General features: G+C 39.4%; 2 protein-coding genes and 1 long non-coding RNA gene across 4 annotated transcripts; all 3 read right to left on the reverse strand.

Moving 5' to 3' along the window:
* Positions 1 to 6,112: 6,112 nt before the first annotated feature.
* LOC136242359 (uncharacterized) lies at positions 6,113 to 9,266 on the reverse strand. Of its 2 annotated transcripts, XR_010694533.1 has the most exons (9): positions 8,950 to 9,266; positions 7,996 to 8,843; positions 7,797 to 7,941; positions 7,225 to 7,744; positions 7,020 to 7,172; positions 6,677 to 6,732; positions 6,575 to 6,625; positions 6,470 to 6,520; positions 6,113 to 6,414 (listed from the first exon to the last, which is right to left on the reverse strand). It is a non-coding gene; the product is annotated as an uncharacterized lncRNA (long non-coding RNA). The 2 variants fall into 2 exon arrangements; XR_010694534.1 differs by lacking the exon at positions 8,950 to 9,266 and having other exon boundaries at positions 7,225 to 7,669; positions 7,996 to 8,467.
* A 700-nt stretch (positions 9,267 to 9,966) lies between these two features.
* Positions 9,967 to 11,147, reverse strand: LOC136242261 (uncharacterized). The gene is made up of 2 exons (XM_066033675.1): positions 11,013 to 11,147; positions 9,967 to 10,953 (listed from the first exon to the last, which is right to left on the reverse strand). The coding sequence occupies exons 1-2, from the start codon at positions 11,145 to 11,147 to the stop codon at positions 9,967 to 9,969; spliced, it is 1,122 nt and encodes a 373-aa protein (XP_065889747.1).
* Positions 11,148 to 11,399: 252 nt separating this feature from the next.
* LOC136242356 (uncharacterized) lies at positions 11,400 to 14,624 on the reverse strand. The gene is made up of 2 exons (XM_066033763.1): positions 11,660 to 14,624; positions 11,400 to 11,583 (listed from the first exon to the last, which is right to left on the reverse strand). Exons 1-2 carry the CDS (start codon positions 14,496 to 14,498, stop codon positions 11,534 to 11,536), a joined length of 2,889 nt encoding a protein of 962 aa, XP_065889835.1. The 5' UTR covers positions 14,499 to 14,624; the 3' UTR covers positions 11,400 to 11,533.
* Positions 14,625 to 15,747: the final 1,123 nt, after the last annotated feature.

The raw sequence follows: 15,747 nt of genomic DNA on the forward strand, positions 1-15,747 counted from the left end.
ACAGATAAAGTGGCACAATATATACTCACTGGTTCTTAATAACACAGAATAAAGTGCTCGCTAGCCTAGCAAAGTTGGGAATACTGAAGGGATTTCTTACGAACTAGGGAGGATCTGGGAGCATAGTATACTCCCCAAGGAATTTTTTGAAACATAACTGTGACAATATTGAATCTGGAAGCAACTTGAGAAAAACATAATTGAGATCTGCAAATAATAAAAATTTTAAAGCAAGCTGAAGGAACAAACTTAAAATAATGTACATATAACCATCAACTATTGTTTTATTAGATTTTAAGGCAATTATATTTCAATTGTAAAAAAGAAAATTAAAACCACAAATATTTCGAGGTTGAGCAGTGTGAAAATAAAATTTTCATGGATTTGTAAACAATCCCATAATTATGTAGGTCTAAATTTTTCAAGGATAAAATTGTCACTGTTAACCCCAAAAAACTTGAAAATTCCCCCCCTCGAACTATAGAACTATAATTACAATGAATATTGCTACTGACTATATGAGTATATTTTACTAACTTGTTGCAGTGCAAATATGAAGTAACTTACCATGCTAGATCTCTGTTCCTGTACATGATGGAAAATATGAAGAAAGAAATCGACAGATGTTACGTACGGTACCTGAAACAACCAACCATTGTCAAATATGATGCCTCTGCTTTTCTCTTATGCTGATGAAGATTTATAGTTCTAAATGCTCGGTGCTGTGTGAAATGCATTGTCCACTATTAGCATGTATACGGTGTCATTATGATATAGTCAATAGTCTCTAGTGTATAGTAGGACAAAGTCATTAAAATGTAATCATATTGTCCCTTAAACCAATCCATTCTAGTTAACTTTTAACATACTAGCAATTGCCTCTATTCCATTACTAGTAATATTACAGCCAAACAGATGAAGCATTTTTACTGATGAATTCCTTTCCAACATTTTGCAAAGCTTGCCTACAAATCTGTCATCCACCAATTTACAAAATGACAGTATTATCCATTGCAATGCTTTCTGACGTTGAACTAATTGTATGAACCATATATACTTGGTTTTGACCACATGAAATATCAAACACAATTATGCTGTTATCAGTTCTGTTGCTGTACTCATCACATCTATTACAGGTACATTGTATTTGAGTAAACTGCATGCCCCAACTTTTTTAAGCGTTTTGCGCTGAATTATCATCACTGTTTGCCGCTATGAGCTATACAGTATGACAATGTGTGTAGAGTGACTGCAGATTCTGGTGTATACAGTGAACCAACAATTATTATTGCCATTGGATAAGTAACTGTTACATCTTCACAGAATTTTGGACTTTGAATTCTACCGTAATTTGCTTTTATTTGTTGTAAAATAATTTTTGCATGCAATACTTGTATGAAAATTTCTTACACAAAAATTTTTACATAAGATCTAATAGAGCAGTCATTAACGTAAATCATACAAAAATATTTTTACATGAAAATTTTTATCACAATTTTTTTTTTGCACAAAAATAAAGCGAATTACAGTATAGTGCACATTTCAATGAAGGGATAAAAACTGGTACCATTGTAGTAATACTCATCAATCTTTTTTTGATTCTGGCAACTAATTTTCCCAACATCTTAGCACTGTCTTTCAAAAAACAAATGACACTGAACACATTTATCAAATAACCGTTGATTTCTCCATACACCTTAATGATAAAGTAACTCGTTTTTCTCTGTTGTCTACCAGACTAGCTGATGGACTAGTATCCCTAGTATTTTGTTTACAATCATTACCAGGGTGCAAAACAAATTAAGCAAGACAATCCCTACATGCTCCCTTACATCATGACAATGCACCTCACAGTTTCCTTGCTAACTGCATAAACAATTTTTCATGGTCACAAAATCATTTTTATGAAAAAATAATAAATTTGAGTACATATAGCTACATATAAGACTACAATGTGCAAATCAATCATTATTATTTATGACAAAATGTTTCTAATCTCCTTGTGAATATGACAGAGGTATTCAATATAATTCATGTAGTCCCCAGGACCCTGCTCCTCTTTGAGAAGGCAGCAGAATGCTATTTCACTTTTATCCATATGGTTAACTATATAATAGATAAAAAGCACTACAGTTTATAAAACATACTCGGTGAAAACCCAACATGCTTGCATTTTTATACTTTGTAGAAATAGTGGTAAACACACAAAATTTACAACATGAACACACACACACACACAAACATATATTATTTCTGCTGTACCACATGTACTTGTAGGGGTAGAGGAGTGGTCAATTTACAAAACAAGTAAATGGAAGAGGAAGACAGCAAACAGAACATCATGAGATGTTTTAATGTGTGTAAATACAGTGCCACACCTCCACAGAAAGTCTCACATGCACCGTGGCACTGCTGGACCCATGCAAAGTCACTACATCTTCACTACAAGTTATACACTACACAATTTGAGCCCAGAAAGTAGACAGAGTAAAAAAGGATGGAAAGGGAAGACTGTAGGAAATAAGTAATGTACAGATGTAGCTAACATGTTGTGCCATAACCTGTGATGCAAACATGTCAGGTATTCGCTTGACCAGCCACACATTACCTGCATTGATGTAAATCTTTGTTGCTTGATTGTTTCAATCACACCCCTGATCCTCACTGATAACGGATTGTCAAACAATGGAAGTTGACCCCGTGGAATTGATGCATACATTATTAAATATCATTGGTCTAAAATTGCATGTTACCGAACTGCTTCAATAATACTGCTCTTTAAACTTAGTGTTCAATTTTCTTCATACACTCAAAAACTTTATACTAATATTTTTGTCAGCATGGTAAAAAAATTGTCAATTGAGGCATGTAATTGAGACATGCATTACTTAGTGAACTGTAATGAGAGTATGGTTAGAGTTCTGGCAGTGGCAAGCAAATTTCATAAGTTGTGGCAACACCCTTAAGTGTGTGCCACAACTTTCTTGTATACTTGATTGAATAACACAATAAGTAGGAAACAAAGACCTGTTGCTAAGTACTACATTTCAAATTAGCACTCTTCGTAAGCAAGCAATTACTGAAATATATCTATGTTACTTTACACAATCAATTTTCAGTGGTTGATATGCCATTCGATACTCTTGGTCAACTCTTAACTGACTAAATATGCAGAAATGCACATAAACTTTCCACACTGATTTCAGCTTGTGAGTTTACTCCATACATATTCACTACAAACTCCAAACATATTCACTACAAACTCAGGTGACACTTGTTGTCCAATCCACAGCACCATCTCCAAACCATTTTCTACAGATGTACACCACTATCATACAAGTCTATACACCTCACATACCTATCAAGTATACTCCATTCTAAAGCATACTCTTAATCATACACTGACCATAGTCAACATTTCAGTTTCTTCTGGCTTTAAATCTTGCTACATATGCAGTATAACACAACACATAGGACTATACCATACATCAACATGTTTAATGTTGTACAAAAATGTATTAAGAAAATCACATCATAAATGCAACCCATTATATAACCATTTGGTCAGAACATTAAGTAACAACATGTTAAATAGCATTCAGGATGGAGGGTGGTAAATCTTTTTGCAATCAGTACATGTCAAGACTGTATCACACTACATACCAGAGGAAGCAATCTTGGATATATGAATATCGAAAAGGCTGAAATGTTCATTGGCTTCAGTATGGCCCACAACCAACACTTGTTATCAACAGACTTTACAGGAGCTACATACAAGCACACACATATATACACTACAACAGATCAAGCAACATAGTTTACGAGAGCAAAACGCTGATGATTTCAACATAGTATTACAGTAAATTGGCAGAAGCTTCAAAGTCTCTGGAAGAATCAACTAAGACAATACCAATGATAATAATAATAATAGTATGTATATTGAGATTGGAATTTGTGAATGACTTATTTGTCCAGCACTTTGTGGAGTGAAACAATGTTTTTTATAGCAGCTCAGAATGATGGAACATTGTTTAGTGAGCGTCTCTCGTATGTTCTTGTAATTCATTGTTGCAATCATGCTGCTTTTTAAGAAGAAGCTTATGGTAACATTGATCTCACAGATATCACCGTAGCCATTAGAAGTGCTCAGTGCTAAATTGTGTATCCTCAATCGTCTCTGAACAAACATGTATACAGCAAAGCAGCCTAAGGAAAAGGTACATGTATACTTATATGATCAGACAAAATACCATTACCTGAAAACAGGCCTCTTCTCCCTCTTTCAGTTTATCATCATTTTTAATCTCCACTGCATGCGATAGCCTAGGGCACAAGAATTGATAAAAATCAACAACTGCAAACATGTATAATGGCCTGCAAGACTCTGTTGCTTCTGTGCATATTTAATGTATTTTTAAATTCAAAATTACAAATGTCAAAATTTTTCTCGACCTTGTCATGCATGGTCCATGGAGCCCAACTCAATATCAGTTGTGTTCTGCATGTAAGGTGCTCCAAAGTAAATCTGTAGGCCTCAGCCCTGTGTAAATACATTAGGCAACACACACACACACATACACACACACACACACACACACACACACACACACACACACACACACACACACACGTATACATATACCTGTGCTAGCTCTCACTCTCATGACAGCATCAAAGCCAGATTGTTCAGGTCATACCAGCATCACTAGCACGCGATCAATTCAACCTGATAACTAAATTACAGTATGCGATCAATTCAACCTGTCAACAAATACTTTCTAATTGAGCAGTCAACAATCATCACAACACAATGATGTGCTAGTGTATAGGTGTTTACCTTAAAGTGAGGGTAGTAGTGTATAGTAGTCCATCAGTAGTATTAACAAATTGTCGAATAGTGGCAGTATCAACGTATGAGTGAGCACACATGAACACAGTTCCACTAAACACACTCCTCAGCCACACTTTCAAACATTTTGGTATCTTCTCTATTCTCGAGTGCTCCTGGTAGACTGCCAGTTGAAAGTGATGAATGAAATATAAATAGTTTTCCAGGTCTACCAGCAGCCTAGAATAAGCACACCAGCTATGTCAAATTACACTCATACGTATGTATATCTCATGCTTCAAAATGTAAAATGCTATAGTCAAATTTATATTGTACCTCGAGTGCCTCTAATCCAGCCTTAACAACTGGTCCTAATACAACATGTGATTCCCTGTTGTGCATGTGCAAACATAGTTGGTAGCTGACTAAATAACCTGAAAAATATATATGTATTTATGTTGTTTTGTACTTGTACCTGTATGTATGTCTCTGTAAGGGGAGCACATTTACAGGCTTTGCCTTTTGTGTAACCCTTGTCTTTTGACAGAAATCAATAATCTAATCTAATCTATTTCAAACTTTATAGGTGCATGTATTATTATAATACAGCACTGTTAATGTAGTAAACCAAACACAAGAAAAGATATCATACAGTATGGTAGTACTGTATATTAGGGATTATGGACATTTGGGTTTTTCTGGCCAAAATTAATCATGGATGATCAAGCATCTGGTGACCAAATTTATGCAATCTCATTTCCTCAATATTAATACCTATAAGCAATTCTAACAGATCTGCGCAACACAATTCCCAAGCTCTTGTAATGTTCTTTCAGCAATCCTGATATACATGTAGCTATGAGGGCTTCCTAGCTAAGAGCCGAAGAAGCAAGCCCTGTGTCAGCAGGTCTGTGTTAACCACATTTCTCACATGACATGAATGTGAAAGGATTTCAAAATATTGGTACTAATTCCATACGTCATGTTGTACTGCTTGCATATAAACATGCATGCCTTTCAGTACATCAACCAACCTCCTCTGGGTTGGCAGTAGCTAGTCACAGTGGCAACCATTATACAAGATTATGTATAATCAATTTCTACTAGCTGCTGGTTTGAAGGACAACTTAACATAATACTAAAGGTACATGACAGAATCATAACATGTATGGCATAATCACTGTTAAAAGTGATGTGTTGAAATAACACCAAAACCAGGTGCTATATTAACCAACACATAGATGGTGCTAAAACAACATGATTATTTGGGTTGAATTTACAAGGTTTGGTTGAATTGACACTTTTAAAATGTAATAATAGCACTCTAAAAATGCAATAGTAGCATCTGTTACAACTGAGTTCTATGTCAGTTCTATAGTTGAGTTCTTAATTCATCATATCATCTTCAAATATCCAGGCACTGATCTCTAGTGCAAAAAGACAAAGACACTGGCTTCTGCCACTCTTGATCCTGATATCCTGATATCCGAAGGTTCTCCTCCATCTAGATCTTTTGAATGCTGTTCAGGTGGCTGCCATTGAAGTAACTATGCCACTACCAAGTGATTGGAATAGTCTTGAAATAGCTATATAAAAAGGTAAGCAATTACAAAACAGTATGTGTATGTTCTTACTACATACCATGTTCACTGTCACATGTTATCAGCACAAAGTCTTTCTTCCACCTCAAATCTAAAAAAAATATCAAATAAAGGTATGGCTAAAATTATGAATCGTTTAACATACTTGTTGTCTTACTGTAGCATTTGTTCAGCTGAATCAGACATGCCCATTTATCTAAAGATCAGAGCAATTACATACAAACAATTAGAATTGTTGTATGCATACCTGAAAAAGAGACTGCCACTTTTTCATTGCACATAATCAGTTTCCACTTCTGTGACCTATAGTAAGAGAAGCATAATATTTAATATGTTGCTACTACAGACCAAAAGCTAAGTTGGTTGTACCTTTGACTATTGATGCATGTTTATATAGTAGTCTACAATAAGCTTTCTCAATGGACATTGAACGTTAATATCAAATGATTTCTAGACAATACTTATACCTGAAACACAGCAGAACAATGGTGATACTGTACAGATACAGCCACAAAAATCCTACAATACCCTCTTTGGCTATTAACACAAGATCCCACACATTTACACTGGTTTTATCCATGGTTACTTACATGAAACTGTTGCCAAGTAGTTAGCTTCTTTCACTTCACAAGTGACATGAACTACATCTGTCCACATCATAATTCATGTCCCTAGTCCTATATCAATGACTTTGTCTTACGGAGACATTATCTGCAGGTGACATTTTACTCTTGTAGAGAGGACTGTGTGTACAAAAAACATGTTTATATACTCTAAATATAATAGAGTACTTACAGCAGGAAGATGCAGATTTTCAGACTCCATGCAGTAGCCAGTGTGAATGGAAAAATTCCAGGGTATTCTGTCTTTATTAGAACTGACATAACAGGCAACACTAACACTCATCACAAACTATAACGCAAACAACTAAGATAAACCATATGTATAAATTATTGTCAATAAAAGGCAATCCACAATTCTCCAGCATAACTCAAGCAATCATGCAAGTTTTTTGGTAGCAGCAGGTAGTAGTAGCAGCAGCAGCAGTAGCTATGTTTATCTTTGAACATCGGATTCCACATCAGATGAATTCCACATAATTATTAGTTCAATTTTAGTAGCTGATGCTGGCACATTCATTCATAGATCTAAAAACATCACCTTTGACTTATGGTTCTGATGGGTATTGTAGTCTTCAATAAACTAGCTTTCTCCAATGGACAGTTAATGTCAAACAATTCTATTATAAACATAACATGCAGAACAATGAGAATATGTACAGATACAGCCACAAACCACAAAAATCCCACACCACCTATTAACAAAAGATCCCACATGTTTACACTGGTTTTATCACAGTTACTTACATGAAACTGTTGACAAGCAGTTAGTTTCTTTCACAATTATATTGACAAGTGGCATGAACTGCATCTGTCCATATCATGAGTTGAATTGTAATCACCTTTATCAATAACTTCCATCTGCCAGCAGTATTGCTGTAGTAATAGGACTCTGCGTATGCATAAATAATTATTTGTTATATCCGAGTCAATGAAACATACTTACAGGAGCATCCAGATGTAAAGGAGGCTGCGCGTTAGCCCATAATAGCTGTATCCCTCCTGCATGAGTCCCCTCGGCAGGTTAATCACTACGTACTTGACATCACATGATGCTGAGGGTCTTAAAGATCAGTCCTTGATGCCAGATGGATATGACACAACACAACAGGCATATCAAGAAGTTTGCGGAAATTTGCTACGTTTTTGCTCCAGCCTCACCGATTTGTTCACTATAAATTCTATTGTACAGACACTTTATACTCACGTACCTTTTCACTCCAAATACGTATTTCAGATTCCCAAGTAGCATGAGAAAGAGCAACTCATGGTGAACAGAATGATACTAAATGAAGCTCGGTACACAAAAAATCCGCTCGTCATTTTGACAATACAGGAACTCAATTGGTTTCAATACATTTCCTATGGGGCATTTTCACTATTCTTATAGATTCGATCATATCTCGTGACATGTTTGGATTTTTCAGGATTCGCTGCTAAATTCTGGTAGTCTATTCTTGAGCGTTTCTAACAAGCCATAGTGAGCACTTCCAGCGTAAAGTATATCTCGTCAAAATGATGCTAAAGTCGGAGGTAAAATATGCGGGCAATTCGGAGCGAGATTAAAGCTGTGTTTAGGCACGGAGTTCGTCGAGTTAGGTTTGACAAGCAACGCACAGCCAATCTTTAACTATAAATAACTTCCCACACTTAATCCAGTGCTTTAAAACTATTTTATTAATGAAACACTGTATGTGTGCAAAAGTTCTAGTACACCAATACATCTGCCATGAACTGGCACTATGGAAGAATAGTCAATCTTTGACGCTCAGTGTAGTAGAGATGTCCCAAAACCTACAAAATGAAAAATCAGCAACAGTAAAGCCTTTAATAAATGAAATATGGCAAGTTGAATCAATTACAGCTGCTTAATTGCTTTGATCTTGATTGGACAAATCACCTAATTAGTCATGGCAGCTGGCCTGAAAGTTCCATTTTTGAGCAAAACTTCTTCATATGTTACACTGACGCTCATCACCAAATAGCGGCTGCGTAGTTTCACTCTCAATTGAGAGGCAAGCTAGTCTAGCTAGCTACCTACAAAACACTGCTCTCGACCGAGCTCTCGACTGTAAGCTTCTGTCCTGAAGACTTGACTTACTTAGTATGTATGTAACATTGTATTGTGGGTTTGTAGTCTAATATTGCTCACGTGTATGTAGTGCGTCATTAAGAATAGTGTGAACACGTTGTCGCTGTATTGTTCTACGGTCGGTATCCTTCGCGTATCGAGTTTGATGCTGTAACCAGGATACCTTCTTCTACAGGTAAACCCGCTATCCCAGTCATTGGTGCTGTGACCGAAACCGACCGGACTAAGCAGTTTATTGACACTAAATCAAATGGAAGAGATTCAGCGACTTCGTGTTAAACGACGTGGCCTCAAGGGCAGCATAACGAAATTATTGGCTAAAGTTGACGAAGCACTTACCGCCGAATTGGAGAGAGTGAGCGTTGAATCCACGCCGGAATTGCGGAGAATATTAGTAGCCACTACAGTCGAACAGCTCAGAGTGAAACATGAACAGATAATCAAACTTGACAGCACTATTGCAGAGATGATTCAGAAGGAAGATGAGCTTGAATCAGATATGTGATGCAGATACCTACCAGACCAATCTAGAACAACAAATAGCTGTCCTAACCGAATTCACAAAGAAAGCCAATCAACCACCAGCTGTGTCACGTCCAACCCACTCTCCCAAACCTGATGACAGCCCACCAACATTAGTTTCGGCACGAACTATAATGCCAATACGGCGACGGAAGGTTCAAGCCAGGAGCTAACGACTCGGTAGAGCGTGATTGAGACGGATAATGATGACACGCTACAACACTCACAGCAACAACTTGACACACGTGATCACACACTATATTTAGCCTATTCTAATTAATTATTGTTACATTCTAATTAATGTCACAGTAAATTTCCTACATCCTCCGGGGCCCGGCCTAATACAGTTGCCCACTTGGATATCTTCTGTAAGGCCTTGGCAGCAGCATTCCTTCGTGGACGTGTTCCAGAGGAAGTAGTGTTATTTGACGGTGCTTGATTGTCCATATGTTGAGTAGATTCATCCGAGGTGTTATCAGTAACTGCTGGAGAAATATCATCTTCACTTGAGACTTCTAACGGATAGAGCTTGACAATAGGACGAGATGTCTTATACGTCCCCATTCTAATATGAGCTGCACGAACCAAATTGTCCTTTCCTGTAATGAGTTTCTCTACAACAACTAATCTCCATTGCATTCTTGGCTTGTCGTCATGTACAATCACAACATCGCCTAGTTTGATAGCTTGCTTGTTGTGTCCCGAAATCTTGTTGAACTCTCTCAGGGAAGTTAAGTACTCTCTTTTCCAACGTGTCCAAAACTGCTCAATAAGATGTGCTTGTTTGTCCACTCTCCTCATGTTGTCAGCATCAAGGAAGTCTGGATCCTCTAACTCTTCTGGATTGTCTAGCGGGTGAGGAATAGGGCGGATTCTCCTGCCATATAGAAGATGAGAGGGAGTAAGCGGCTCAGGATCAGCAAAATCAGAAGATACATAGGTTAGTGGCCTGTCATTCAATATGGCTTCGATTTCCACAATAATAGTCTCAAGTTGTTCCAGAGTAACAAAGGCTCTTCCGAGAGTTTTCTTCACTGATTGCTTGGTGATCCCTATCATGCGCTCCCAGAAGCCACCATACCAGGGAGCACGCTTGGGAATGAAATCCCAAGTTACATTCTGAACTTCTAATGCTCCTTTCAGTGACTCTGATTCAAACAATCTTTGTAAATCCTCCGCGGCAGCAAGGTACGTGGACGCATTGCATTGTCCGAAATCATCTTGCGTGGTAGGGATTTCCTTGAAGAAAATCTTCGAAAGGCTAACAGGAAAGTATCCACGGTAAGGTCGCTAACAACTTCGAGATGCACTGCTCTTGTGGCAGCACATGTGAAAAGACAGATGTAAACCTTTCTCTCTTGTCCCCCTGCCTTGACATATAGGGCTCCAGTAAAGTCTACACCTGTCACCGTAAACGGTGGAGATTCTGCGACGTGTACCTTAGGCAGTGGAGGGGGGTCTGGAGCTCTATAGGGTTTCCCCATCAACTCGTTACAAATGACACATCGCCTCAACACTTTCCTGACATATTGTCGGATGGAGGGTATCCAATAGACCTGGCGTAGAGCTGTTACAGTGATGCTCACACCTCCATGGTGGAGTTTGTTGTGGGTGTCTATGACTATTGTATCGCTAAACCGGCAATTGGAGGGTAGGAGGAAGGGGAATTTACTCAGCTCTGTGGTGGGAGCATTGTGAATCCGTCCTCCACAACGAATTAACTGTTTGTCATCTAGAAAAAGGCGTAACTGTCTGACTAGTGGGGGACACTTAGATTGCCTTTTGAGTAAGTAAGCAAGCTCATCTTGGTAAGCTGAACCCTGTATGCCCTTCACCAGATGTCTACGTGCATTAGCCAATTCAATGTTTGTTAAGGGGCCAGATAACTTGGGTTGCTGTTTGCGTAGATTGTGAAGCCATCTGAAAACATAAGCAGTGACAGCCAGAATGCGATGAAAACTACTGTATCGTGATACATCAATAACAGATAAAATACCTGTGTGGCTGTCTGTAGTTGTAAGCTCTGTTGTGTGAGTAGCTTCAGGTTCAACATCCTCTTCTGACTGTAGATGGAGTACACTTGTGGGTGTCCATGTGGGCCAATCTGATTTTGTGGGCAGCCACTGTGGGCCTTGTGTCCACAGGTGAGACACTCTTATTTGGTTGGTTGATATTCCTCTTGTAAGCAGATCGGCTGGGTTGTCACCTGAGGGTGTGAAGTACCAGTTAACAGTGGGAAATGTTTCACAAATCTCACGAACACGGTGGTCAATAAATGGTTTGGAATTTGTGCCTTTGTGTATCCAATGTAACACAATTTGGCTGTCTGTCCAAAAATGTACTTGTTGAATGTGAGGAACTGCCGAATAAACAAACTTTGCTAATCTGGTAGCAGTAACAGCTGCCATGAGCTCTAATCTTGGTAAGGAAGTAGCCTTGATAGGAGCCACACGGGTCTTGGACATAGCAAGACAAATATGATTATCTCTACTAAGGTAAACAACAGCTCCATATGCCTTAGTGCTGGCATCTGCAAACACAAACATGTTACTTATCTGCATATTTGATTGACTGGATGGGAAGTAAGCTCTTGGTATCATCAGTTGTGGTAATTCTTGTAGATCAGCAAGAATGGCAATCCACTTCTCCTTGATCACAGTAGGAAGGGGTTCATCCCAAGTTAACCTTGTTTGCCAGATTTCCTGCAGTAGAATTTTGGCCTTAATTGTTACTGGTGTTACCCATCCCAGCGGGTCGAAAATCTGTGATGACACCTGCAGTACACCACGCTTTGTAACAAAGGTGTTGACAGGTGGAAATTGTCTTGTTGCAAGAGAAAGAATGTCAGTTGATGTATTCCACCGCAGACCTAACAGTCCCACTGTTGTGTTAGAATCACTGGTTTTGTCTTCCATGGTAACTTGCTTGAGTTGATGGCTGTTTGTTGACCATGACCTGAGATTAAACTTGGCTTGACTCATGATGTCTCGGGATTGGGTGTAGTACACTAGGAGCTCATCTTCGGTGTTGCATCCAGATAGAACGTTGTCAACATAAACATTTTCTCTCATATCTAGTGCAACTGGAGTGTCAAACTTGGACAAGTGCAGGTTGAGGACTGCTCCGAGCATAAATGGAGAGCTTGACGAGCCAAAGGGAACCACAGCAAAGCGGTATGTGCACATCTCCAGGTCTGGAGTTTCCAGGTTGGCTGGCCATAGAAACCTAGTGAAATTTCTGTCAGATGGGTGGAGCTTGACATGGAGAAATGCCTTCTCTATATCGGTTGAGAGAGCAAAGGCATGGATACGAAAACGTAGAAGGATTGCACAAAGGTTGTTTAAGAATGGTGGCCCTACCATGAGGCAATCATTTAGACTTGCTGAGTTGCTGTCACCATGACAACTGCAATCATACACAACTCTAATGGGAGTGGTGGCTGACTCCTTCTTCACCGGATGGTGAGGCAAATAATGAACATCAGGTGTGGAATCATCATATACTCTCTCAATGAATCCTCGTTCTTCCTGTTCTTTAATAATACCATCATAGAGTTGTAGGATGTGAGGAGTTTTCCTGAGCTTGTTCACGAGTGTTTGAATTCTCTTCTTGCAAATAGCAAAGTTGGAGAGAAGATGTGGTTTATCTACTTTCCATGGGAATCTTGCGATGTATGGGCCTTCAGGGGTTTGAGTGATAGAAGATTGCTGGTATGATTGGAGGAATACTGAGTCCATGGACTTCGAATTAGCGTCTGTTCCAACTGCTTCTACTGACCAGAAGTTATGTAGGTCTGGTGATTTGGGTTCGTCAATGGTAATCACTGAAGTGATCTGTAGTAGGGCAGATGATGTTTCCTCTGAAATTGCACTTGGTAGTGGCCCAGACAGCAAGTACCCTAGCTTGGATTGTTGAGCAATGGGACCCTGACCTCTCACAATGTGGTCTTGAACAAAACTCCAATAATAATCTGTGCCAATAAGGAGAGATATAGTAAAATTCCCTTCAGATATCACTGGTTGGGCTAATTTGAGGCCTCGAAGATGTCGCATACTGTGGACAGAGGTTGAAATTGAGTTCTGAATGGGAGCTGAAATTGAAGGCACAATTAGAACAGATAAGGGTATCAGCTCACCAGACTCTGTTTCTACCTCCACCATGGTGGTTCCAAGTTTCTGTTGTGTCAAAGCTGTGGTGCCGAAGGAGGCTACTGCTACATCTGTTGTTGACACAGGAGTAATTTGTAGCTCATTGGCCATTGCCAGCGAGATAAACGAGCGTTGTGCGCCCTCATCAAAGGGTATATTTGCCTGGGTCCTGATACCACCAGCAATTATTGGAGCAATAGCTGTTTTAAGCAAACAGGTTGTGGTGTTGTTCTCAGAAGCCTTGCAGTGCGATGCTGGTGTTAGGAGTCCACTGGTGGGTGTGGTGACCTCTGTCTTCTGCTCATTACTCGTCCCTTCTGAAGTGTTGGTTGTTTCACTGTTGCAAAGGCTGGTGTAGTGCTTCTTTTTGCACTTCCTGCAACGAAACTTGGATGGGCACTGAGATACCCTGTGGCGAGCAAGACAATTAAAACAAAGTGTGTTCTCCTTAACAATGTCAAGTCGTTTCTGATAATCTGTGACAACATTACAATTATGTGTAGGATGAAGTCTTTTGCAAAACACACACTGTTGCTTACGCTTACTGTCAAGGCCATCTTGACGCTGTTTCCTATTGAAGTGATCTCTAGAATTAACAATGAATGCTGCACTTGATCTAGGAATCTGCTTGTGCGGGTTGTATTGCCCACACTCAAGGACTCTAATTTCCTTAAGAATTGCAGCCATGAGATCAGAAAGAATCCATTGAGAGTTTGAATGTTCTCGTGCAAGATTTCTCTGGACATCTATGGGTAGTTTATCTAAGATGACCGGCACAAGTAGTTCACCATACGATGTTTCTGATTTTCCTAATGATGCCAGCCCTCAAATGTGGCTTTCCACAGAGTCATAAAAAATTCGAAGACTAGTAAGACTGTTTGATGGGGATGGTATGTCTCTGAGGGCTCGCATATGAGCATCCACTATTTTGTGCCTTTGACCATAGCGGTCTTCTAGTAATGCAATGGAGTTGGTATAATTTGCCTCAGTGAGTGAAAGACCTGCAATTGTCCTAGCAGCATCTCCCTGCAACTGAGCCTTCAGATAAGAAAACTTCTGGATCCTACTCAAGTTGGGGTTGGCATGAATCGTCATGTAGAAAGAATCCCAGAATGTTAACCAGTTCAAGGGGTCTCCTGAGAACGTAGGCAGCGTAAGCTTGGGAAGACGAGTGTTGGAAAACTGATGATGGTCTTGGATTGGTGAAGCCACATGAGTTGTGATTACTGAGGCTGGGAATCTGTGAGCTTGTGTGGACAGTGGCGATTCATAGAGATTCCCTGGGGCCAATGCTGTAGACATAAATGGCCTGGAAGGACTGATACTGCTAGGTGTGGCGGCTGTGTAGAAGGTTGCTGGAATTAATGGGGGTGGCCTTGATCCATCACTGTACAACAAGCTTGTCATTCGAGGGGGTGGCATTGTAGCCCCTTGTGTGCTAGTTACTTCAACATTGTATTCATCTGTAGGTAAGTGGTAAGTAGTAGCTGTTGACACATGGGAATTAGCCATAGATAAGTGGGAAGTAGCAGGTGTAGATATCTCTGAGGTAGCAACTATAGATACATCTGAGGTAGCTGTAGGTACATATGAGGTAGCAGCTGTAGGTACATGTGAGGTAGCAGCTGTAGGTACATGTGAGGTAGCAGCTGTAGGTACATGTGAGGTAGCAGCTGTAGGTACATGTGAGGTAGCAGCTGTAGGTACATGGGAGGTAGCTTCTGATGTTATGGAGGTAGTTGACAAGAGAATATCACTAGCTTGAGCTACATTACTTGTTGATTGTGTTTGGTCTCCGTTAGACTGTACCTGACTAGCTGGTGTTGGAGAGACTCTGCCAGACTGTCTTGTAGTGTTTAATTAGCGATTTCCAACCTACTAATTTTTCACACATACTTTTGCTACTTAAATTATACACCTTCAATAAACGTTTCAC

Source organism: Dysidea avara, chromosome 13 (genome assembly GCF_963678975.1).
Source record: "Dysidea avara chromosome 13, odDysAvar1.4, whole genome shotgun sequence".
In the NCBI taxonomy this organism is placed as follows: domain Eukaryota; kingdom Metazoa; phylum Porifera; class Demospongiae; order Dictyoceratida; family Dysideidae; genus Dysidea; species Dysidea avara.